A 25,088-nucleotide genomic window follows, 5' to 3' on the forward strand; every position below is an offset into this window, starting at 1 on the left:
CCCGCCCCAGGCCCCGCCCCGCCGCGCCCCGCCCGGAGGTGCCCGCGGAGCGAGGCCGCCGCCGCCGCGCAGCTGAGGGGGAGCGGGCGCGGAGCGGAGCGCGGCCGGGGCGGCCCGGCCCCAGCCCCCGCAGGTGAGCGCCGCTCGCTGGGGCCTCGCGGGGAGGCGGGAGGGACAACCGGGAGTGCGCCCGGCGGGGGGTCCGGCCGGCGCGGCCCCGGTAGAGCTCGCCGGAGCGGCCCGCGCCATGCCCGCCCGTGTTGGGCTGCGCGGCGGGGCCGGCAGGTGCTCGTTGGTGCCCCCGCCCCTGAGGGGGTTCACTTCGCCGGGCCGGCCGTGTCGGGGCTGCCCGCACCTGAATCCCCGGCGCACCCGGGGACTCTGGCAGTATCTCCCCGTGGAACTTGCAGCCGCCGCGCTGAGGGCTCTTGGGGTTTTGTTTGCTGTTGTGTCCGTTCCCGGGCTCGCTGCGCTGTGTCTGTCCCGGCCGGAGCGCGCAGCCCCCGCGGGTACCGCTCGGCAGCTCCGCATCCCGGGATTCTCCGGGGGAGGTGGCGGCAGTGGCCGCTCCGGGACTTCCTGCCCGGCCCTCGAGCGGGTCCGGGCCGGGGCCGCTCCCGGCGCACGGAGCCTCCGCGGGGGCTGCGGGAGCCGCTCCCGTCGCGTCCTGCAGTCGGAGATGCCCCTGCCCGCAGCCCGGCCCCGCAGGTCCCCGGTGCTGCCGCCGGCTCCAAGCAGCGGGTCTTGGAGAAGACAAGAACAAGAACTGCAGTGACTGACTCCCTCGGGATATTCTGTTAGCATTTTCTCTCTCTCTTGTTTCATTTTTTTTTTCCCCCTATGCCCGTATTAAATGCATCTTGTCACTATTAGTGTTTTTTCTTTCCCCTCCCCAAAGTTGTGAGAACTTGCTGGATGGAGGAGCACATTACTTCCAGCAGGCAGCAAACAGGTGTAATAAAACGGTGAAACAAGTTGTTCAGCCTTTGTCTCAGGTTGCCCTTCCGTGTGTTATGGAAACAGGCTGTTGCTGCTATCTCCCCTCCTGGAGATGAGGCTTAACCTTGGCGTTGGAGAAAGCTTTGTGTGTTTGTGTTTAGTGTTGTTGATGGTGTAGAGCAGTTGAATTAGACTCCCGGCTCCGTGTTTCTGCAGCCAATGGCACAGAGCCTTGTGCTCTTAGGGGAATAGTGACAGGACAGGGGGACAGCTCCACTGAGATGGTAGAAGTAAAAGCTGTCTGTTGCCATGTCTTATTTGATGGGGAATGCTGCTCTTTGTAGTCATATGAGAGCACTTCAGTCAACTGGAATATCTGGCTTTACCAAGTCCCAGCTGAAGCTGTGTGCCCAGAGCAGCTGCCTGGTTATCCTGGCTTTGATTCGAGAAGCTGGTGCTTCTGGCAGGTGGAATGCAAAGTGCTGGTACGTCCCAAGGCTCCTCTGTGCATCCTGGCACGTTCCTTGCAGGGATAGACTGGCCTGTGGAGGAGATGAGGATGAGTTGTGCCAGTAGTGAGCAGTCCCTAATCCTGCTCAGTGCTGCTTGTAGCCTGTCAAAGGGCTCTTTATAGTTCACAGTATTGGAAAGGGAGAAGAGTTCTCAAACATCTTCATAGGATGGTGCTGAGGAACTCTTATTTGGCTTTGAACAAATTACATCTGCTATAAAAGCTGACCAGAGAAAAGTACTGGAGGAGTTAAACCAGTTGAGAGCCCTTTATCTTCCAGTGGCCTTCTGGTATGGTAACATAATTATTCCTGGGAATTGCTTATGGAAGAGGTGTGTCTTTTCTTGGCTGACCCAGAGTCTTGAGAAATGTCAAAGAGAAAGGGAGGTTTTAAACATACATCTTTTATTTTATTGCCATACATGGCAGTAAAAGTATGGGATACTGCTAGTACCATCATCTTTTTTTAAAATGCCAAAGGAGGCACTGGTTTGGTTTCTGTGCAGAAATTGTATGGAAGCTCTAGTTCTCATATAAAAGTTTCTCATAGCTGGATCTCTTTGTGTTGCTTTATGAAGCAAATGTTTTCGTGGTTTGCTCCATTGACCCACTGTGTGGAAAGTGGTGCTCCAAAGTTACAAGCCACTTCTCTGATTCATGCTTTTTAGCAAAGCCTACAAAGGGTTTTGCATCATGGACAATAATGTTGTCCAGTGCAAAGAGTTTGTTCTGCTGTAGCATTTTGAAACTTTGTGTTGTCATGCCCCCATGACAAGGAGAACACAATAGGAGTCATAATGACACACAAGGTTTGCACAATTCCCAAGTTCATTGCAGGTGGGCGGTTCCTGGTAACTCCAAGCACAAGGCTGTTGGAAGTACATGAGCTTGCCTGAGTTGTATGATTAGTTCTTAATTATTTTCAAAGAGTTCATGGAGAATTGACGTTTGATATTTTATTTAATATTGCTTGTGTTTTGGGACGGCAGCCAACTGCACCTGGTGTTGCAACAGTCTGTTCAGTTGTTCATTTCACTATCTCTCCAGGTTCACTGAAATAAATTATTTTTAGAGGATCTTTTGGTTTTCCTCTCTGACTACTGTATGCAAGGTGCACATGAACGCTCTCCTGTTAATGAAACCGCAAGTGCTGAGGAGTAGCAGTGGCTCAGCAGTTGTGTAAGGGAGATCTCTGCATAGTCTCATTAAACTGGGATTAATGTTAGAGCATCTTCCTTCTCCTGGGAAAAGGAGGTGGTGTCTTACACTTGTCTCTGTGTACAACTCCTCCTTCCATTGCTTTAGCTGTTCTGCTTGGCTTGTGCTTTCTTCTTGAGTATCTGCCTTCACAGTGTGTCACAGTCAAGCAGGGTGGTAGAGATGAACAGTTAAAGAATAGCTCAGGCTCATTTCATTGATTTCAAGCTAAAACTGTTCTTAAACTTGACCTTTCACAGTGAGTCATGGCACCTGTAATTGATAAGTGTGATAAATCTGGTATTTAAGTGATACTTTGCTCAGTTCTGTTGGTGTGAGATCACTGGTGCTAAGCAAGAGCTTTTTGCTGTGCAGCTGACCCAGCCTCTCTTCTCTTGCTGCTGACTGTGTTGGTAACAGCAACAAGGCAAACTCTTGGGTGCAGGGAGAGAACCTGGTTCAGACAAGGCCATGGTAATGACAGTTTGTTATAGCAGCACCAGCTGCCTGGAGTTCAAACAAAGCTGCTTGATAAGGGCTCTTTTATTTTAGCGGAGTTGATAAAGTGTTATCGGCTGCATAGGTAGAAGTTCTCTCTTTAAGGATCTGTAAGCAGGAAGGAGTGCTGAGGAGGGAATGAGAAGGAGACCTAAATCAAGGCAGGATTTAAGAGTTCTTGAGATACTTGCTGGCATTTTGAAAATAAAGCTCTTGGACTGTATCCCATTGAAAACCTGTTCAAGTTGAGTAAAGGTTGCCAAGGAAGCACACAGATGGTACCTTGCAACTCTGCTACGTGAGCAAAATAAACTCATTATGGGTATGTTTTTGTTGTGGGGTTTACTTGAGACTGCATCCACACTTAATACTGTCTACGTAGTAAAAACTTCTGACCTGGGCTTCCTCTTCTTGCAAGACTGGATTAACTTGTGTGATTGGGACTTACAACATTTTGGCTGGAAATTCTACTCTCATGGGAGGACATAAGGAAAAATTGCAACAAATTTCTGCGCAGGGTAGTTTCCTGCTAGCCCATGCCAAGTTGATGGAGAAAATGATGGAGAGTGTCTCAGCAAGCTGTGCACAGGCACCAGGCTACACTGCTGTGTGCAGAAGCAAGGAAGCCAAAGGAAAACGTGGAGTTCTGGATTGGTGACACTCAACAGTGAGGAACAATTAATGCTGCTCCTGGGAAGGAGAATTTGTCCTTCTATTGGTTATGGGTTCATATGCCACGTCTCACAGCATCTGAAATGAATGGAGGTGAGCAAGGAAGACAGAACGAATCTGGTTGTGATGTTAAACTGCTCCTTAGTCTCTGATTTGAAACAGGATCATCTTGCCACTCATGCTTTCATTGCCTGTCTATATGAATAGAGAGGATATTTTGCTTTGTGTCTGGATCTAATCCAGTGAGGTGAAAAAGGGGATGTTACTGTATTTAGCTGAGCATTTAGGTAAGGAAGCAGCAGGACTTTGATGTTCAGGGCACTCTGAGCTCTGCTGTCAGGTGTCCATGTCCTGAGTACCAGCAAAACTTGGGTTGGCTCAGCCTTGGGCTATTGTTGCCTCTAAACAGCTGCCCTCAATGCATCTTAAAAGAAGAAAATGTTGCACATAGTTTCTGGTAAAAGACTTGTCTTTGAAAGCCTAAAGAATTGTTTCCCTGGAAAATAAGAACATTAGATACATGCAGACCTGGCATAGCTTCAGAGGCTACTGGAGAATTCCTCTCTGGCTACTGGTAGCCACAACTGTTACCAGATGGTTGTAAATGCTGACTGGCAGACAACTGCAGAGCACATGGGGCTGGAGTTTTATGTAAGACTCCAAAGGTGTGTGGGAGAGAAACTGGCATGTTAAAATGTAAATGTGCATCTGGAAGATAAGATGATACAGATTGTGGAATCTATTTCTAGAATTAGAAGAGATACTTGCTTATTGTACTAAAACCAAAATTCTTCTCTTTGGTAAGAGTCTTGTAAACTTTTGATATTAACTCTGCTTGGACAACCTGTGCTGCAGTGGATGCTATTTCTTCTTTGCCTTTCCTCAAAACTGCTTGTCCTCTCATCCTCTCCCATGCTGTGACACTCAAAGGTTCTTTGGTTAGAAAGAATCTCTGATGTCAGTCTATGAGAGGTGACTTTTGCAGCTTGCCTTCTCTGATCCTCTCAGCCCTTCTGGGTGATGGTTCTTCAGGTGAGTTACTGCTCATTTCAGAACTACTACACTTCTTAGCCTGTTGAACAAGTTGTTGTGGGCTGGAGTGTGAATGTTGGAGCTCTTGCATAAGCAGGCTCAAACAGCATGCTTCAGGATGCCATTAATTTCTCAGGATAAAACATTCTAGCAAGTTTTAAAATGTAAAGTTGTGTCTCTCAAATCAGGCCCCCTCTTCTTTGCTTCTAACACTGAGTTTGTCTCTGCTGGCACAGCTGAGGTCTTTTGTTCTAAAGTGGGGAGGGTAATTAGTAGAGTTTCTCTGTGGGTTTGCCTCGTTTAACAGGTCCAGGATATTGATTGACAGTGGGAAAGGGTGCGTCTCCTTGGCACTTTCCTTTCCTTGTCTGGCTAAGGGCAAGTTGTGTGTTATACATGGGTGTGATACGCTCTGCTTTCATTGCACAGCACCTTGTCACTGCTCTGTAACTTTTGCTAACTTAAAGTGAATGTAGCTTTGTGAAAATATGTCCCTCTCTCAGGGATGTCTAATTAAAGAAGACTTAAAATCTGACACTATTTTTGAAATTTCTGTTGAGGTGCTAAATCACTGTAGAAGGATTTGCTTTCCAAGTAAGCTACATTTCTATTCTTCCTCTTTCCTGCAGTCCTTAGACATTTGCTTCTGTGCAGATTCTTTACCCCTGCATATGCTGGTGGCCACAGGCACAGACACCTGTAGCTGCCCTGCTCAGAGCCAGTTTTTCTGTAGTGATTGGTGCTGCCAGTGATTCTAGGTGACTGGAATGTCATGTAGGTGACATATTCCAGTCACTTAGATCGTAGTAATTCTAGGGACTAAGTGACTCAGGTGATTGATCCTCATGTGATCCTCTGGTCCTCTAAACCAGGGCTACATTGCAGGCCTTTGGTGAGCTCTGGGCAGTGCTGCACAGGTGGCTGGAGATGGAGTATGAGCAGAAAAGGTAAAAGGGCAGTAGTGCAACAAAGAGGTGCAAGTTAAAGCTCAGGGAGTTTCTAAAGGGAGTTCTCAAAATATGCCTGTGGAGCATCCTGTTTATCACACCATTTCCTTCTTTTGGACCTTCACAGCTGGTGCAAGGCCTTGCTAGGAACTCTTTGAAAAACAACTCCAGCTCCTCAGGAGTGACTGTTTTAGGTCATTATCCGAAGGCCGTTGTTGTTGGCAGGAGCACAGAAGCAGCCACCCTGTTTCCAGCTGTGCTATTCCCATCTGTACAGGTGTGAAAGCTCCTCCCCTCAGTCACTCACCTCCAGCCCCACTGTTTGAAGGGTTTAAGGCCCTCTGTTCACTTGCCAGTTCTTTCGGTGCTCCTGGTCCCTCTCTTTCTCATGCAACATCGGCCCCCTGCTCCCCCCCTTTCTGTAGGTGTGTATGAACCTCTTCTGACCATGTATAATATCCATGCTGATCCTTCATTGCACCTCTGTAGTTCTGGCACCACTGCACATGTGTGTCATGTACGGAGCAGCTGGCAAATTGCTCCCTGTCCAGCAAATCAAAATAAAATACTGAATGAAGTGTCTGTAAACTGCAGCCTGTGAGAGATGGCCAGGGCAGGCAGGAACCCTAACACCAGGGTAAGTTGTCAGGATGTGAATTCAAGCCTTTGCTCTTGAGTTGGCAGGGTTTTACTTGTCACTTAGTACCTGTGCAGAGGGGAGATGTGACAGCCTCCTGAGCTGTAGAGAGGAGGAAGCTGGAGCCTGGGATTCCCCGTGTGATTGTTGGCTTTGTAGTCAGGTCGGATTTGTCCTGCTTGGATCCTCCTGTCGCTGTGAGAACCCAGGCACTGGGACACGCTGCTTTGTGCTTCAGCTGCACAGCAAATTGCAGGTGCAAAATGCCCTTCCCCTACCCCCACCTCGAGCAGGGAGTTCGGTTTGATATTTTACAAAAGCAAGTTAATAATTAATGCAGCTCCCCTGCAGGCAGCACAGCGCCCTTTCTGCTGTGCCTATGGAGAGACCTGAAAATGGGATTCTTTCTCTCTTTGGCTCAATAGCTGGAGGATTACCTGGGGGGAAAACTGATGCTAGTCAATAATGCCTGAGCCTGGGAGTTGGCCTTTAGGTTGGGTTTTCTGAATGTTTATGCAAATACTGCAGTTTTGCCTTTTCTTTGGATCAGGTCAACTCAAGGGATCACAAAATGGCCAAGTGCAAAACCCTCTTTAGAATCCTTTTGTTTTATCTGTGCTAGTTTGCTTTACCAATGTGAAAATGGAATTGTGAAGTGCTGCACCAGAGAGCTGTGCTAGACCGGTATCAGGTTTTAGTCACTTGATAGTGATGTTGTCTCAGTCTGCTCTGGCTGATTTGTTACCTGCTAAACCAAAGTAAATAACCTACTTCTGCCTGCTTTCTGCTCGGGCTGCTTTTGTTTATATAGGCTTTTCTTTTTCTATTTTGTTAGGATTTTTGTTGCCAAGATACTACAGCAAGGAAGATGAGAAGGTTCTTAAGACCCGGACACGATCCAGTGCGAGAGAGGCTCAAACGCGACCTCTTCCAGTTTAACAAGGTACGGGGCTCTCCTCAGACTTCAAGGCAAATCTATCCTGAGCCACTGCATCCTGCAAAAGGAGGGATAAACTACTTGAGTGTGGGTGGAAAAGTTAAATTTAGGAGAGGTGCTGGTTTGTTCTCTTTTTCAGTTCTGTCCTTTTCTCCCCCGATGTGCCTGAGTAGTTTCCTTTAAGCTCCTGGGCATATTCTCAATTCTGTCTCTTCTTTTTTAAGAGGAAGGATATTGTGATGTTGTTGAGTGGCACTTGCTGAAAGAAGAGATCTTCACAGCAGCTTTTCTATCCTCTGAGTGGTCTGTCACTTGTCCTGCTATGTGCTGGGACCGTTCCTGTTATAGGTAGTCCTTGTTGGGAAAATAAACATTTTTCTAAAAATACACATAAGCCACAGCTTGTGATGCAGCTGAAGCCAGAGTTCTTTGTCCCTGATTATACTTTGGATTTATAAGTGTATCCCTGCTTTTAAATGTGCATTTAAAGGGCTGTGCTAGCACCTAGGCAGCACAATGGCCATTAATAATGAATTTGCTATTATCTTAGTCTGAATCTGTTTCTAGGTTTTTTCCTTCCCTCTGTGAAGAAGAAATGGCAATAGCTATGATATCTATCCAACAGTGGGCATTTTTCTTTTGAGCTCTGGCCAGGAGCACTGTGCTTTTATCTTTGAAAATGCCTGGTATTAAATCATGGCTAGGCTAATGGCTACTTACACTTTCTTTGGGGAGCAGAAACATATTTGTAGGTTTTGTGTTTCTAAGGTTTAAATGGAATTTTGCTGAAAAGTGTAATGGATAAATGAAATCAGCCTAGGAAATAACTTCCTTGATTGATTAGAATTGTAGTGTAGATGGATACTTGAAGTGGATATTTGAGATAAATTATTTAATGTAATTGGCACTAAGCAACACCAATTCCATGCATGCCTCCCTACCACTGGGGAGACGAGCTCAAGAGTGCTTTGGGTCTGTTTTCTGCCTGCTACCACCAGGAAATCCTAGTGGAGATGAAGTAATAAAATCAGTGAATGCAGACCAGGTTTGAGTTGTTTGCATCTGGGAAAATGCAATGTCAGCTTCAGAAAAGACATCCCAGGGATGGGTCAGAGTTGCTTATAAACATTTAAAATTATCTATACCTTGGAAAAACTTTGCTATTTTAGGGATGGCTCCTTCTTGAATTTGCCTTTCTCTTATGAGTAGTTTGGCTAAGCTTTACCTGCCAGAGAGACACTAATTTGGATAATGCAAAACAGGGTTGAAAGAGCTAGCTTTTTCAGTAGAAGGAAACTTCCAAATATATTAGAAGCTGGCATCAGGATTTGTGACTCCATTTGATTCAGTCCTGAAGGTAAGTATGACATCTTGTTTCTAGGGAGACAACTACTTTGGACACTTCCTAATGGTTTACTCTCATTAACAGCTTGGTAATTAAAGGCCTTGTAAAATTCATTTGCACCTTTAAGCCACAGTAACTTGTTCTTTTCTAATAAGAATCAGAAGGGAATGAACATTATACAGAATTTTTTACGCTCTACTTTTTTCTTGCATAAAAGTGAGTTGTTTTTGGTTTGGTTTTTTTTCCCAAGTCTTGTGTCTCCCATTGCAGTATTTCCAGAGATAGTGGGTCATTTGAAAGCTTCTACCCTTTGATGCAGTAAACATCTACTCACAGCTAGGTAGACTGAGAAAATTTGGGAAAGTCAGACTTTAATTCTGAGCTGTTGAAGGTAGTGGCTTCAAGGAGCCAAGAATCATAATGCTTTGTGTGCCAAGGCTGTCCTGGTCTAATGTGCTATTAGAGCAAGCACATTAGTGCTGGTAAGCAGGTTTTTAAACACTTGTTATTTGAGGTCTTTGAAAGACTTCTGGTTAAGAACCTGCTTGGGAAATATTTTGTGGGCCTGTAAAGTTGCTGATCAGAGAAATTGCATGGTGGATTTGCACCTCTTCAGTGTGTGATGCTGGTCATGACCAAAGGCAAGGTCTGTACCTTAAAGGTGCTGGGGATTCCTGCCCTCATTTTACACTGAAGCTGAATATAAATGCATGATGCCACACAGATTTTGTGTTAGTGTAGTGGAATATATTTGACCACACTGACCTAGAATGGACTTCAATTTAGAAAGTCTGTTTAATTGGTAGTGGTGGATTTTTGTTTGTTTGTTTACTCTGTCAAGTATAAAAAGGCTGTGATCTTCTTACTGCTTCGTTCTTGCATTTCTGTTTTGCATAAGAGGTGGTCCAGATGGTTTTAAAGGACTGACTGATGACTGGACTAGCACTTCAAACTGTCTTCAAAGTTGTGTTTGTTTCAAAAAAACACCTTCCTAAATTCTGCTAGTCACTTAGCTTTGCATATCGGTTTCTCTCTATGAGTAAGAACTTCCCATACTTGTGTGTACCTGTTGCAAGAATCTGTTTTTAGCTCAGTGGATAGAATGAAGGATAAGGTATGTGGACTTGGCAGTCTACTTCTTTGAGTTTATCCTGCTTTTGGAAGTAGCATTTGGATGCCTTTGGCTCAGTCCAAGCCCTGCAGAAGAAACATGTTCAGGCTGGCATTGTCAGACTAGATGATGGGTAACACACAGGTGAACCAGCCTGTCTTACAGCTGAATGTTACCCAACTGGGAGCATTGCATTTAGTTTATGGCTTCATATTTTTCCCCGTTTTCAGCTTTCCTGCCCCTTTGCTGATGGGTGTGATGGAGAGCTTACTTGAAATCTGAATTAGTGTCTAAGCAAAGTGGAGTTACCACATACAGGTTTCATTGTTTCTTCAAAAGATGAATTAACAAAGGGACAAGGCTTGCATTGCCTGTGGTTGGGTTTGTCTCTGCTCTGTCATAGAGCAGTCTGAGAGGAGAAGCAGAGACAAGTGAAAGGAGAAAGAGCTGAATTTCATTGGCACAGCTTTAGTGTAGGCTGGGAACAACTGTTCAGTTTGGCCACATTTTTTCTGCCGTAAATATGACTGACATGAAGCATTTCTGTCAGTGCTGCTGACACCAGGCTTGCTTGAGTCTGATAAATCTGTGGAGAATGAAAAAAAACTCCTACCTTTCCCCATAGAAACAAAGGCTCTTTTGAGAAGGAGGGCACATTGTGGGCACTCCAGTTTCGAATTTCAGCTCTGCTGAAAGGCTCCATTGTAACCTCTGCTACCTCCTGCCCCCCTCTCTCCCCCTTGCTGCGTTTACCTGCTGAGCAGGTGAAAGGATTGGCTGATGAAAGGTGCCTAGGGGAGGGAAGGAGGGCAGCTCAAAGCTGGCTTGATGTGATTTAACAACTGGGTGCAAATAAGTACAAGGAAAAGATCTGGGTAATCAGGACAGTGAATGTGAATGCCTGGCTCTGGTGGTGTCAAATGCAGCCCAAAAGCCACCCTGAAGCCTTTATTGCCCAGCTGTGGAAACAGATGACATAAAAGAGAGTTATCTTTGTTGCATCTTATGGGCATCTTGGTTGAAGGTTCAGAGCTTCCAGAAACCTTTAGTCCATTTACTGCTCTCCATGAGCAGTTGTGTAGCACACTGTGGTTGTTACTGATACTTCTCTTTTGCAAATTCATCTGTTGGAATGGGGGGTGCTTCAAATTTTTGGTTGAATGAAAACCTGGAGAAAAAAAAAAAATCACCCTCCTATTATTATTACTGAATCATAGACACTTGGTTGTGCAGTTCATAAGTCTCATACTTGAAAATTAAAGCTTTTATTGACTTGTCTAATGTGTTTACAAATTAACACATCAAACCCAAGATATAATTAGGCCAGTATTAAGGCTGGTGTTGACAGCTTCCTAACAGGCAGTGCAGTATTGTATAAGTCATGGTTTTCAAAGAGTTGTGGCTAAAGCTTTACCTTCTGGGCTGGATGAAATCTTAGAATAATCACAGTTTCTAATTGATGTGTCACTGAAAATTGCACCTGGTTATACTGATAACATGACAGTGCAGTGACTGTGAACAAGTTGAAACTAAAACTATCAGGAGAGTTACACTGGTGTCTCCCTAACAAGTTCCTCACTTTGTTTTGGGTGAGAGTGGAATGGTGTTTATTGCCTGTGCTACACCTGATTCATTTAAATGTCTGATTTGTTGTTAAGATAACATTACCTTGGATCTTCTTCCCGGAATTTTGTACCATAGCTTTATACTCCCACAACTTTGACAATTAGGAAGCTTTTCTGTGTTGTCTCAGTAGCTATCACAGTGCAGAGGAATTCCTCTTTGCCTGTGCTGGATTCAATTTGCTGGATTTGCTGGATTGCTGTGTTTCAATTCTGTGTCCATTGATAAATTCCTAATTTCATGCAGCCTTCTCTAGGAAGTTTTATATGTGTTGCTATGCAAACCTTGGTTAGCAGCAGCTTCAAGGGTGACAGTAAAAAGATTGACTTCTCAAAATTTGTTTTTAATAATGCAAAAGTAACACTTAAATTACCTTTATAGAATATAAATAGCTAAGGCTGGAGGTTAAGTTATCAAAAAAGGAAGTAAACTCAGTGGTCTTGGAGCTTGTGGTACTAATCTTGGCTTACTACCTATAAAAGGTAAAAAAATTACTATCTACTCTTTTACCCAGCCTAATGAGTAGGCAGGCAGAAGATTGGGAAATGCTCCAATATTTTCAGTTTTATCTTCTAAAGAGGCTCATCTTCCCTTAAGGGAACTTCAGGCTGGGGTACCCAGTATTTGGAGGAGGGAGGTCTTTTCTTGCAGCATAGGAATTGTGATCAAATGGGTAAAACCAAAGCAAACTGGCAGACTCTGGAGTCAGCTGGATCCTCCTGTGCTGTGTCTTTGAGCAGGACATGAAAGTGCTTTGCAGCAGCTGGGGCACCTCGGGCTATGGCCTGACCACGGAAATGAAACCGGCTCCATTTGATTCTCGTGCAGGGGATTAAGTTGGGAAATCACTGTGCAGGAAATATAGTCCAGGTGTTACTTTTAGGCTGAATAAAGCATAAAACTTAAGTGATGTGGTAGCTTTGCTTCAGACATGATGGAAATTAGGATGGGAGTGAGGTACAAGTGCTTTTTATTTCTTTTTTTCAATAGTGAGTGTAATGGATTCCTATTCTGTATCTGGCCAGCTTGCCTTAGAAGACGGTATTTTCCAGAAGTTGGGCCTGTAAGGATCAGTGTTTTCCAGGAAGAATCCCTCTTAATCTTCCCTGTTAATCTGTGGGCACACCAGCCCTCTTTACCTGGCTGTGTGTTGGTGCATACTGGTTTTGCCTAAACCAGGATAAGAGCTGTGCATTAGCACTTCTGAAAACTTCACTGAGCTGTTCTCCAAGCAGCTTGGTGGCATCCTGTAAGTATGGCAGGATAATATTCCCTGGTGTGTAACTGCTCAGTGTGGTGTGTAATACAAATGCTCCAAATCTCCCTCCTGGAGCAGTTGTAAATTGTACTTTTAGGAAGCCACCAAGGCCAAGCAGCACTGCTCCCCATGACAGTGACATCTTTTTAGTCCCAAATGGCTTTGAATTACTCTGAGGTGGCCTAGCAGGCTCCTGCTCTCATTAAATTCCAGTGCTCCTTGTGTTCTCTCTGGAAAATGGATACAGATTACATTAGTTTTCTTGACTGCTCAGAGGAAATCTGTTTCATTTCCTTGATGAGCACTGATGTTCACTCATAGCTCTGCGTTGCTTTGCACCATTTCTTCATGTCAATTATCAAAAAGAGGTCAGGAAGGCTGACCTGGGAGGAATTTGACAGATAAAGCTGACTTTACAGCACACAGTATTTGTGTCAGACTTTGAAATTGTGCTGAGAAGTTGGTTTACAGAAGTGCAGCTGATGTGGAGTGATGGAATGTGTTGTATTGAATGACTAAGCTGTGCTTATGCCGAGTTATTTATAATCTTAACATCAAGAGCTGTTCAGGCTACTGTTTTCAGAATATTTCTATTTCATTTCTGTTATACTTTTGGATATCTTGGCTGTGGAGCCAGGGATTCTTGGCACACATTCATCATTAGGCTGTTTGTTCAGCAAATCAAAAAGGTTTGAACACCTTTCAGCAGAAAAAGCTGCCATTAAGTGTTGTATTTCAGACTGCCATGCCATGTTGACTTTCTGCCCAGCAATGCCCATGAAACAAGCTGTGATCATCCTTGTTCCTTCTCTCCCCCAGACTGTGGAACATGGGTTTCCCCACCAGCCCAGTGCCCTGGGTTACAGCCCATTTTTCCGACTCATGGCCATTGGGACACGATCAGGAGCCATCAAATTGTATCCTTTGAACATCTTGGGTGAGAGTTCTCTAACATCAACAGAATTCGTGCAGCTTTGAAGACACTTCAAAAGTTAGGTTAAGTATGAATTTGCAGGCAAGGGTTACTGGAACACTGAAACAGTTTGCCAGCATTTGGAGTGATTTTGGTCTGATCAGGGTGGGATTATCTTTCCAAGAGCTGAGCTACAGCTCCAACAGAAGCTGAGCTGATGCAGATATTAAACAAGACTCTGCTCTTGCTATGCAAAAGGTCAGACTAGATCTGGCCTAAGTTTAACAATCCTTCACATTGTAAATTCCAGGGTTGTTTAAATATTTGGGGCAGGGTTCCTTTTTCTTTTTTTTTTTTTTTCTAAAGCAATTCTATTTCAAAGGTTAAAGCTGAAGTCAGAAATGCTTTCTACTTCCTGAGTTTTTGACTATCCAGGAATTAAAGACCTAAACATTGAAGGTGGTAATTTATTTTTTTTTTTTAGCTAATGACGTCCAGTCTGATTTTTGTGTGTGTGAGATGATTCTCATGGCAGAGAGTTAGATGAGCTGTAAAACAGGCGTGTCACCCAGCCCAGAAAGGAAAAGTTGGTGCTGTCTCTGCCAGCTTAATCATTCATTGCTGGTGTTTGTGCTCAGAGGCTGGACTCCACATGCAGGCAGTAGCCATCTGTCTCCTGGTTACAAATTAGTTAAGCAGGATTGTAGTGTCTGGGAAACCACTGAACATCCCTGAGAAAAAAAAGGGTCCAGGCACCTCTTCTGCATATACTGAAGGAAGATGTGAACTTCCCTGTTCTCCACAGTGAGCACAGCCTTCAAATTTTACAAGCATGTAAAATCAAAAGTAAATTTGCATTGATTCTCTGCAGTCCAGCTCACCAACAGTAAAATGTGGTTTCAAATTAATCTCTTTTTGTCTGCTTGCTAGCAAGCTTCTTATCAATTAATTGTAGCTGTGGGTCACCTTAAAAACTGTGGATCCTCAACCAGCTCATCAGATATGGTGCTCCTGGGGTGGAGTTCATGGGTTTACATGAAGAAAACAACACTGTAATGCAGATTCACTTCATACCTGATCAGGTAAGTTCATTTTCAGTACCTCTGTGACTTATGTAGATCCCTCCTAAACAGGTGTTGATTTTATTCCAGGGATCTGGGCTCCTATTAACAAGTGTATTCAAATGCTGCTTGCTTGGGAATGTTTATCCCAGTGTATTTTGTGCTCTCAGCAGCGCTTGTTGCTGTGGAGATGCTCAGTAAAACTAAAAGAGAAGCTTTAAACTAAAGAGTAGCTTTATTGTTCATAAGTGTTAGTCATTTATCTCCAGCAACATCCTAGGAATGATAATAAGGCCAGGATAGTTCAGGCAATCTGCTGCAGAAGCAAGAACTTCCTTTTGCAGTCCCTATTTTTTCAGTAGGACTGGGTGGTCTTTCCTCTGCACAACAGATAGAACAGGAGCTGCTTCTGAGCTGATTTAATTATTTTCAGGAGCTCAAAATAGCACTCCTAACCTCATCTGCTGTTAAGTTTGTTTCCTTTGTGTTTGGGGGTATTGAATATGGCTCCTGGGGATTGCTGAACAGTTATTGCCGCACTCTAAAAATAGGAAAGCAGAATTTTCCAAATGTCTGGTGGCTGTCTAGCCACTTTCCCTTGACTGTCAGACTGGTGTCTTGGCCACAGACTTCGTTGCCTGATGCCCCCAGTGTAGCACAAGTGGCCTCTTTATGAGAGGGATTTAATTCTTGAGGTGGTTTTGAGTGTCTGTTTGCTTAACTAATGGTATAAACTGAAACTCCCATGGGGAGTGTTGCACCAGGTGTGGCTGCAGCAGGTATAATGCTTCAATTTGAACATCCAGCAGGGCTGGGCTCATAAAAGGATTCTGACACAACCCTCTAGAATGAGGTTGGACACGAAGAATGTGAGGAGTGTGGTGTAGCAGAGTGTATCAGCCCCACCCAAAGCTGGGGTGTGTTCAGCAAACCTGTGCTGAGCCAGGAGGAGGTGAGATACAGCCTGCAGCTGCATGGCTGGGCTTTACAGCACAGGCCTATCTTCTTCAGCAGCCTAAATCCTTGTCATCCCCCTCAGTGATAACCTGTGCTTTTACAACAGGGCTTTTAGCCTCTAGGCTACTTCTTGTCTCCCTCCACCCCCAAAATCCCATTGCTGCAGTGTTTGTCCACTGCCATAAAAAACTGAACCAGCTCCCCAGTCCTGTTTTAGCAGGGAATTATGAACAGCAGCAACTCTACTGCTAAATTTACTGTGTTATATTTAATACTGGTGTTCTGAAAAAAGCAAGTTGTGTGATTTTGCAGTGCCAGCTGGTGACACTGCTGGATGATAACAGCTTGCACCTCTGGAGCCTGAAGCAGCATAAAGGAGCATCTGAGCTGCGTGAAGAGCATCGCTTCACCCTCAAAGGGCCACCTGGGTAAGGCTTGGAACTGGTCTGGGGATAAGCAAGCCAGAAAATTCTGCTACTGTTAAAGCTAGAGCCTGTCCAGTTCTTACAGCCTGCCACTCCTCCAAATCCATTGAAAGGGCATCCATGGAAAAGATCCAGGAGCTGGCTGGGGCATGGGAGTCCAGCTTTTAAAAGTGCTCTGCAAAGAGTGACATCTTTTAAAATATTATGCATTCACTGCTGTGAGTACAGGAGCTGTTAATCTTAAGGTTAGGTAAATCTAACCATGCCTTAAGTCAGACTTTGAAATGCTGTTGTGGTTTTACTTTCACTTGATCTTGCCAGTTTTAGGTGAGGTATTTTTAGGAACACTTAGAGAGCGTTGTGTGAAAAAAGGTGTCTGGTTCCTCGTCCATGCACAGGTCAAAAATTTCTGACATGATTTCTCTTATAGCTGATGTTTTCCTTCTTAAAAAAGAATCATGCCTCCAAAACAAATGACACTGGTAAATGTCCCTGTTATGTTGTGAACTCTCCCAGATTCAGTAACAAGAGTCTCTTTGCATCCCCAGCTCTCCACCAAGTGCCACCCAGGTAACAGCTGTGCTTCCACATTCCTCACGGGAAGTGCTGTACCTCGGCACAGAGAGTGGCAACATCTTTGTGGTGGAGCTGCCCTCCTTCCGAGTCCTGGAGGACAGGACCATCACCCCCGAGGCCGTGCTGCAGCGGTGAGTGAGCAAACAAGAGGTGGAATCCCATTACCAGACACATCCTTTGTTAAAATGTCACCCCAGATTATGTACTGGGGCCTCACTGTTGTGTTAAGCATTGTCCTTATCTGCCTGACTCTCATGAAAGTAACTTTTGGTCCTGGTGTGCGTTAAGTAACAATTTCTGTCCTGGTCCAGCCTGATGTTGTCACTGTGGAGGTACAGCATGTTCACTTGGGGTGAATCTGCAACCTTGTGCCCTAGCCCTTGTGTTTAGTTTTGAAAAAAAAAATATTTTGTTTAGCTGTAATTATCCGTTTGTTTTTTCAACCACTGGCAGGAGATCTGATGCTTCTCTGTTCAAATGGGGTTTTTGTCACTCTGCTGAGTGCTGCTGAAAACTGTCCTACTTCACATCTCCTGATGACATTTCTGTTTTACCTTTATTCTGTAAGAGAATAGGGTGGGTGGTTCAAACTGTCTTTACAGTCCTGGGATCCAGTCCTGGAATTAATTCTAAACCTTGGCCTTTCCTAGAAGAAACTGGGACTGGGTGCACGTCCATGTAGTAGGCCTGGTGTGATGTCTCCCATAAGATACTTCTGCTGATTGAAGGATTTGTGGGAAGATTGTATTAAGTTACAGTCTTAAACAATTAAGTTTGTCACTTAATTTCTCATTCTTACACCTTTTATTACAGTCGTTTGAGGTTGTACCTGGAATCAGCTTCTCTTGGTTTTCTCTTCTGCTCCTGCAGGATACCAGAAGATAACTGCAACAGGCGATCCTGTGAACTGGTGGAAGCCCTTCGGGAGCATCCCAAGAACCCTTCCCAGATCCTAATTGGATACAGCAGGGGCTTGATTGTCCTCTGGGACCTGCAGAATAACAAAGCAACACACCATTTCCTGGGCAGCCAGGTATTGATTCAATCCAGAGTCAGTTCAGCAGGGCAGCAAGGGCTCTCACTGACACTCTAAAGACAAATCACATGCAGGGAGAGCCTGACAAAGCTGCTTTTTTACTAAGAATGGGTTGTTTTGGGGAGATAACAGCTCTGTGAAGAGCAGTCATTTGTATGGCTTTCTTTTCAGCAACTGGAGAACCTCTACTGGCAGAGGGATGGCAGTAAATTCATTAGTTGTCATTCTGATGGAAGTTACACCCAGTGGCCAGTATCCAGTGACAACAGGCAGGCAGAGCCTCTGGAAAACACCGTGCCTTATGGTCAGTAAGTGAGGTTTAACTGTTGTATATTTGTCTAAACTCATTCTGAGCTTGTGTAGGGCATTCAAGTCACAATTCTCCCTGGGAGTTTAATAGAAAAATGCAGAGGTGCCTCTTGAACAACTTGTGAGTCTGGACTAAGGGATTTAAGCACAGTTTTCCTCTTGGATTTGAAACTCTTTTGTGTTGTTAAAGTCTGTCCTGAACACGGAGAGCAAGTCTTGACAATATTAATACCCCTTACGAAGGAGGGTGTTGGGGATTCAGCTCTTTGTTTTAGCTGGTGTCCTGTTCAGCAGGAATTGCTTGGATCCTGTGTAATTAATAGTGAGCTGAGTGTATTTTCTGTCGACCTGAGCAGTGATTAAATTAAGCTTCTGATTTGCTGGAAACCATCAAATGGGGATGACCTCACCTTTAGAGTGCAGAGAAGCTTCTAAATCTCTATCACTTTATATTAGTTTCAGAAATTACTGATTTTAGCAATCCTTTCTAGTTAATAAGCTCCTCCAGCAGCACTTCCATTCCCTGGTAGCCATCAGCAGCATGGTTTAGAACTTCCCCTGAGCCTAAGCTGTGTTTTGCTGCGGAGCTCTGTGGTCAGTATGTCCCAGAAGACTTACTTGTGTGATGTGGCTTGGCCTGGGGAGGTGGTGCTGGCTTCTACTAATTTAGGTGGCTCCCCTTGCGGTGGAGGGTGAGGTGACCTGACTGGAGCAGAATCAGCAACTTCTGATGTAAAGATGTACTTCTTGAATTGTAGCAAATAACTCTGTTTTCTCAGGTCCTTTTCCTTGCAAGGCCATCTCCAAGATCTACTGGCAGACAACAAAAAATGGGTGAGTTTGTATTCCTTCACTCTCACCTGTTTGAAGGGTGCAGCGTGCAATGCCATATGAACCCTTTAGAATAACATCATAAGAACTTATTGTCAAACTTTCTTTGACATTTCTTTAAATTTTTTCTTGCTCCTCACTTCAGCACAGACCACTTTAACTCTTTCTTTCTCTTAAGGCTTCCTTACATAATATTCCAAGGAGGAATGCCCCGGGCTAGCTATGGGGACCGGCACAGTATCTCTGTTATCCACGGCAGCCAGCAAACAGCCTTTGACTTTACCTCACGAGTGATAGATTTCTTTATAATCTTCAGTTCAGATCCTGCTGCAGGTATGTGATGGAAGAGTATTACTGAGGAATTAGGGTAGCTGTGTACGTGTGTGGAAATCTGCCTGGTATAAATAGCATAGGAAATGTGATAAAGAGATCAGTTGTTTTGGGGAGTTTCTGAGACTTCAGCAGAGAATCACAGAATCATTTCATTTGGCAAAAACCCTTGAGTCCAGCTGTGAAAGGTTCCCATTTAAAACTGAAATGTAAAATACTGGTGTAAATAAAGACTGCTTACAAATACCATACGTTCCTCAAAAAAAAAAAAAAAATTATGCTACTCTGTTAATGGGAAAAGATCTCTTAAGCTTATATCTGTTTAAGCTGGATGTTTGACATAACAAGTCATGAAATGAGAATCTGAATATTGTTGTTTGAAAATAGCACTTCAAAGAGTCTAATAATTAAAACCAGTATTTACTCCCACTGAGACACTGCTTCTTTTAATTAGTACCTGGATTTGTGTCTGGAGCTTTGGGTAATAAATCAGCAAAGGGTGACATAGAACCAAGGGTCAGTATATGGAGAACTTAATTTCCTTACTGCTGGTGATCATGAATGTAAACTGAATAGTTCTCATTCCTGGAATTGTGTAGAGCTTGTCAGATTCTTGCTTCTGTTAAAGAGCTTTCTTGTCCACACTTCTGCAGTAACTGTACATTCTTCCTTTTCCTGAAACTGTAAAGGGTTTCCCCCAAGAACTCTTTGTTTAATGCTGGTGTAGTTCTTGCTTCTGGCTAACTTGGAGTAACCAAATAAAAAATGCTATTTCCAGCTCCAAAAATGTGCAGTGTTGGAAACTGGATCAGACTAAACTGCAAATTGTTTTTAGGAGCTTGTAAGTAAATCTTCTGTTACTGGATCTTCTCAGGCTTTCTAGTCTCTGATTTGCCTGCTAGACTGGTTTCCAAGCCAATTTGTCCTGTGTCCTGCCAGGGAGGGTGGTGACAGCCACAGCTACACATCCGAGTCTGTCAGTGCATGTTGGATCCTCCAGCCTGTTCTGGGAAGCAGAGCACAGATCCAGGGGAGGAATGTCTTGGGAAAAGAGGCAGAAAGAAACAGCTTTTGGATTCCCTCTTGCCTCTCTTCCTAGATCTTAAGAGACCCTCTCAGGTCGCTGAAAAGAGAGCAGAGAAATGCAGTGTAACTGAGCAGAAGTGCCTGTATGTGTCTGATTTTCCCTGCACAACACTGTCTTTATAAGCATCTTGCAAGTGTGCAGAACCTACAGGTCTAAACCTTCAAGCTCACAGTGCTGATAAACTTGAGGTACTGATTGGTACCTGGAGTTCAATACCTTTTGGTGTTAATGAAGGAGACCCTTTTACTTCCTTTGAAATTGTCAGAGTGGAGACTCTGGATGATGGAACAAACGTCTCAAAGATAAAATAAAAATGTAAAAATAGAAATCTGAGTTTTTAGGTCAGAGTCAGACTGTTTGGAGTTCACATTCTGGATATGATTAGAAATCCTTTAGGATGAAATAACTGAACAAACAAGCTTTATATTTCTACTTCACAAGAATTGAATTATCCCCTTAACCCCACTGTTGGTGGGTTCAGACAGGAGCTGCTACAGGAACCTGAAACTGTTGCACTTAGGTGAGGAAGTTTTTTACAATAACATGAGGTTTCTGTGGTTGACAAGCTTCCTTGTGGCTGATTGCTTAAGCTTAGTGGATCTACGTAGCTTGCCTTGTTTGCCCTTAAGCAGTCTTCCCTGCAATGGCAATACCAAGGTATTAATTGTATACCAAAGCCACTTAATTTAATAAGCACAAAGCTTCTGCATTGGAGCATGGTCGTAGCTGGTGACTTTCCACTACCCTGAATATGCTGTGGAAACAGTTTTTAAAAAGGCCAGCCCTTCCTGTTACTTTTTTTTTTTTTAAATGAGGTGGGTGAGTGCATGGCAATCATGACAAACTCTACTGTGACTGCTACTTCAGCAACTTAAAATAGATTCTTGCCATAAGAAATGAGCTCAGATGTGTGTTTTTGCAGGGAAAAAATTGTTAAAACAGAGCACTAACTTCTGGTTAATGTTGGCAACAGCAAACTGCAGGGCTGTTACCATACAGGGATGATATTTATTTTATTATGGAATCCTGTGGGAAACTGCAAATGATGGTACGTAGGAAAGCAAAGTAAAACTGAATAGAAAGCATTTTTTTCATGAAGAAACTGAACTAATTAGTGATGTGTTGTGGCTGGGCCTAGTCAAAGGTGAAACTTGGGGTGCCTCACTAATGATGCCAAGTACTAATTACTTGAATTTGATTTTGCTGAGTGAACAGTGTTGGTATGTGCCTTCTTGCAAGTGTATACCAGGTAATTAACCAAGTAAAGGGGGGAAGTAAAAGTACAGTTTAGGAGGAAAGGTTGGAGAAAAGCTGAGTTAGGTAGTTTGCTAATGGCTCACGGTTTATCAACCCCAATCCAGCTTTATATTCACTCAGATTTCTGTAGCTGTTTTAATTGTCATTGCTGTGAATTAGTCTGTGGTTTTGGTTTTCCCCACCAGCTTGCTGCTGTGGCTGACTCATGAACCTTGCTGCAATAATGTCCTTGTAGACTAAATTTTTTTCACTCAAGATTTTCCACTGTAACTAGAATTAAAATTCTTGTTTGTGTCATATGTCACCAATCAAGTTACATTAACATATTTCTTTTGTAGTTATTCCTAATACATATAAGAATTATTAGGTGATGTACACGTCTTTAAAAAGAAAGTCTAGAGGATGTGTCACAACATATGAGAAGAAGAGAAAATGAAAGGAGTTGAATTGTAAATACTTGTCAGTTCAAGCAGAGAAACATTCTGCAGAACCCAAGGCATTAGCATGTTTAAGCAGCTTAGCCTGGATGGACTGTGGTCCTAACACAGCACTAAATGGGTCACTGCTGGGTGTATGCATGTCTTTCCACCCAGTGCTGTTAATTAGCTGCAGGTAAAGTCTTTGGAATTCTGGCTGTTACAGTAATAAGTATGAACTTTGTGTTACTTAGTCATTTTGTTAACAAATTTTTTTACTTTGCAATGGAATATGTTAAAAGTCACTATCACAGTCCCAAGAGTGATGTAAAGAAACGCAAATTTGCAGTAAATCTGTGGTTATCTTCAGATCCATTCATACTCAATAGGCCCACTTAACACAGAAGCATTTAAGGTTTTTTCCAACAAAAATGTTGATGTGGAGCTGTGTGATTACAGTTTTCAAAGCAGCCTTACAGGAAGCTTGTTTGCACTGACCTTGGGCAGTCAGTTTTGTCAGCTTCAGTAAACTTCAGTTGTTCCTGCAGAGTTCGAAGACCCTGCTGCCCTGGTGGTGCTGGCAGAGGAAGAGCTGGTGGTCATAGACTTGAAAAGTGCAGGCTGGCCAGCGGTGCACCCTCCATACCTGGCCTCCCTGCACTGCTCAGCCATCACCTGCTCTCACCACGTCTCCAACATCCCACTGAAACTCTGGGAGCGTATTATCAGCGCTGGGAGCAAGCAGAACATTCACTACTCCAGTATGGTATGGCAGCTGTGTGACCCCCCGTGTGTCCTCCTGTGTTTAGGTCAGTGTGACTGCCCAGGGTGTGGGTGGTCTGTGTTGATGATGATCTGCAGAGGGTTCAGCCCCACCAGACACTGTCCTGTCTCTTAACAGGGTTGAGAGAGGCTTTTCCCAAAGCACCACCAGTACAATTAAACTGGGGAATTAAAGTGTGATTTTTTTTAAGCTTTGACAAGCCAGAGGGGAAGTCTGAGTGTTCCCAGCCGTCAAGGGTAACAAAGTTCTCATGTAAAAGCTTGAAGCTTCTTGGGGAAATGTGTAGAATGCCTTCTAAAAGACACAGTTGGTGTCAGAATGGGAACATCTAATCCAAACAAAAGCTGACAGCATGGACTGTTTCACTCCCACTTGCACTGGAGTTCATGCCCTCCTGCTGACTTTATATTCTCTCCACACTGTCACTGCCTAGGCAGTCACACACTTCTCTTACTGTATTCGTAGCCGTGGCCGATTGATGGTGGCACCAACATCGCTCCAGATCCTCCGCAGAGGGACTTGCTGCTTACAGGGTGGGTATACTGACCTGAGAACCATCAGGGAGCCTTTTCCAGTTCCAGTTCCCCTTTTCTGACTGACTGAGGTTTTCCTGGGGAGTTAAAGTCTGCACATCTTCTTAGGGCAGAGACTGCAGCTTTAGTGTAGCTGTGCTGCTGGCTTTGTAAAGCCAATTTATTTTGCTGCTTCTGAACAAACAGGTCATGATGTCCACAGATAAACCAGAAAGTGGCTGATTTTTAGTTTTGATGTGTTATCCATTCCCCCTACTCTCAAAGTGTGTAGGAGTGCAGGCACTAATCCAGCCTGGTTCAAAGGCAGCAGTGTAAAAGTGGAGCTTAATCTTTCATGTTTTGAAGCATTTTTCCCTCTACCTTACACTCTGAATCTTAAAATAGAGGTTAGCTTGGACTCCTGTCTGCTTTGATCAGCAGGAACAGATCTAGCTAAGAGGTGGAAGTAGCTAGCAAGAGCTTGGCTCATTGCATAAAAATGTACCATTTTCTTTTCAAAGCACTTTTGAGAGTTTCAGTGGGCTGTTCCTCAGATTTCATCTTTGATGGAACATGTTAGAAGCTCCAACCCTTGTGTTGGAAGAGTGTTGCAAATTTTCACCTGGACACCTAAGATTAAAGCTTGACTTTTTTAAATTTTATTTTATTTTTTCCCTTCCCTGGCAGTAACAGTATTTTTGCCTGGATGAGTTTTTCCTTCCATATGCTAAGCTTTTTGCCTTTTCCATGTCTTTTTGACATAATCTTAAATTAACATGATGGTGTCAGATCACCAAGAACACCTGGATTAAAAAAAACCCAACAACCTAAAACAAAACCAAAAAACCACAAAAAATACACAAGTAGCCAAAAATCTTTCTCTTTGTGCTTCATTTTTTTTGGTTCTGTATTTTCCCCTCTGTGTTACCCTCCATGTGCTGTTCTCCTGTGTGATGTGTGCTCCTGTATCCTCCCCTCCAGGCATGAGGATGGCACAGTGAGGTTTTGGGATGCCTCTGGTGTCTGCTTGCACCTCCTTTATAAACTGAGCACAGTGAGAGTGTTCCTCACAGATGCTGATCCCAATGACAACATGAACACCCTGGGGGAGGACGAATGGCCTCCACTCCGCAAGGTAAGAGAGCTGCTGCTTGTAGAAACATCCTGAAAACCTGGTGAGTTCTCATTCCTGCCCCAGTTAAAGAACAGCCCCTTTCTGTTCTCTTGCCTAGGTTGGTACCTTTGATCCTTACAGTGATGATCCAAGACTTGGGATCCAGAAGATCTACCTGTGTAAATACAGTGGATACTTGGCTGTAGCTGGTACAGCAGGACAGGTATTGGAATATGAACAATCAACATAAACATGGTTTTCAGTGCAGGTTTCAGTCTAATCTGGAGATCTGCTAAAATTTGAAATGCTCATTTATCTCATGGTAAATTTATCTGTTTTCTGGAAATGCTTCATGAGACACTGCTCTGGTGAGGCCCCACCTGGAGCACTGTATCCAGCACAGCAAGGCCATAGAGCTGGTGGAGTGAATCCAGAGGAGGCCAAGTTGATTAGAGGGATGGAGCAGCTCTGCTGTGAGGAAAGGCTGGGAGAATTGGGATCCTTCAGCCTGGAGAAGGGAAGGTTTGGGGTCACCGAATTTCAGCCTTCTGGTACTTGAAAAGAGCCTACAAGAAGCATGGATAGAGACTATTTCCAAGGGGGAGTAGCTTCAAACTGACGGAGAGCAGGTTTAGATTAGATATTAGATAGGAAGAACTTCTTTACTGTGAGGTTGGTGAGGCCCTATAACAGGTTGCCTGGAGGAGTTGTGCATGTCCCATCCCTGAAAGTGTTTAAGGCCAGGTAGGATGGAACTCTGAGCAGAAAAGGTG

The 25,088-nt window shown here is 44.0% G+C and overlaps 1 protein-coding gene across 2 annotated transcripts in view; it reads left to right on the top strand.

Annotated features, from left to right (window-relative positions):
- The window catches only part of LLGL2 (LLGL scribble cell polarity complex component 2), a 33,113-nt gene continuing 8,025 nt past the window's right edge, over positions 1 to 25,088 (top strand). For both annotated transcript variants that reach the window (XM_058852541.1, XM_058852542.1), the window contains exons 1-14: positions 1 to 133; positions 7,269 to 7,376; positions 13,527 to 13,624; positions 14,621 to 14,702; positions 15,951 to 16,066; positions 16,612 to 16,770; positions 17,510 to 17,672; positions 17,847 to 17,979; positions 18,764 to 18,818; positions 18,994 to 19,148; positions 22,454 to 22,671; positions 23,155 to 23,222; positions 24,183 to 24,336; positions 24,434 to 24,538. In XM_058852541.1, the coding sequence (XP_058708524.1) occupies positions 7,302 to 7,376; positions 13,527 to 13,624; positions 14,621 to 14,702; positions 15,951 to 16,066; positions 16,612 to 16,770; positions 17,510 to 17,672; positions 17,847 to 17,979; positions 18,764 to 18,818; positions 18,994 to 19,148; positions 22,454 to 22,671; positions 23,155 to 23,222; positions 24,183 to 24,336; positions 24,434 to 24,538 (1,581 nt within the window). In that variant the 5' untranslated portion in view covers positions 1 to 133; positions 7,269 to 7,301. The remainder of the gene's footprint in view (positions 134 to 7,268; positions 7,377 to 13,526; positions 13,625 to 14,620; positions 14,703 to 15,950; positions 16,067 to 16,611; positions 16,771 to 17,509; positions 17,673 to 17,846; positions 17,980 to 18,763; positions 18,819 to 18,993; positions 19,149 to 22,453; positions 22,672 to 23,154; positions 23,223 to 24,182; positions 24,337 to 24,433; positions 24,539 to 25,088) is intronic.

The sequence above is a fragment of the Poecile atricapillus genome, chromosome 17 (genome assembly GCF_030490865.1).
Source record: "Poecile atricapillus isolate bPoeAtr1 chromosome 17, bPoeAtr1.hap1, whole genome shotgun sequence".
In the NCBI taxonomy this organism is placed as follows: Eukaryota; Metazoa; Chordata; class Aves; order Passeriformes; family Paridae; genus Poecile; species Poecile atricapillus.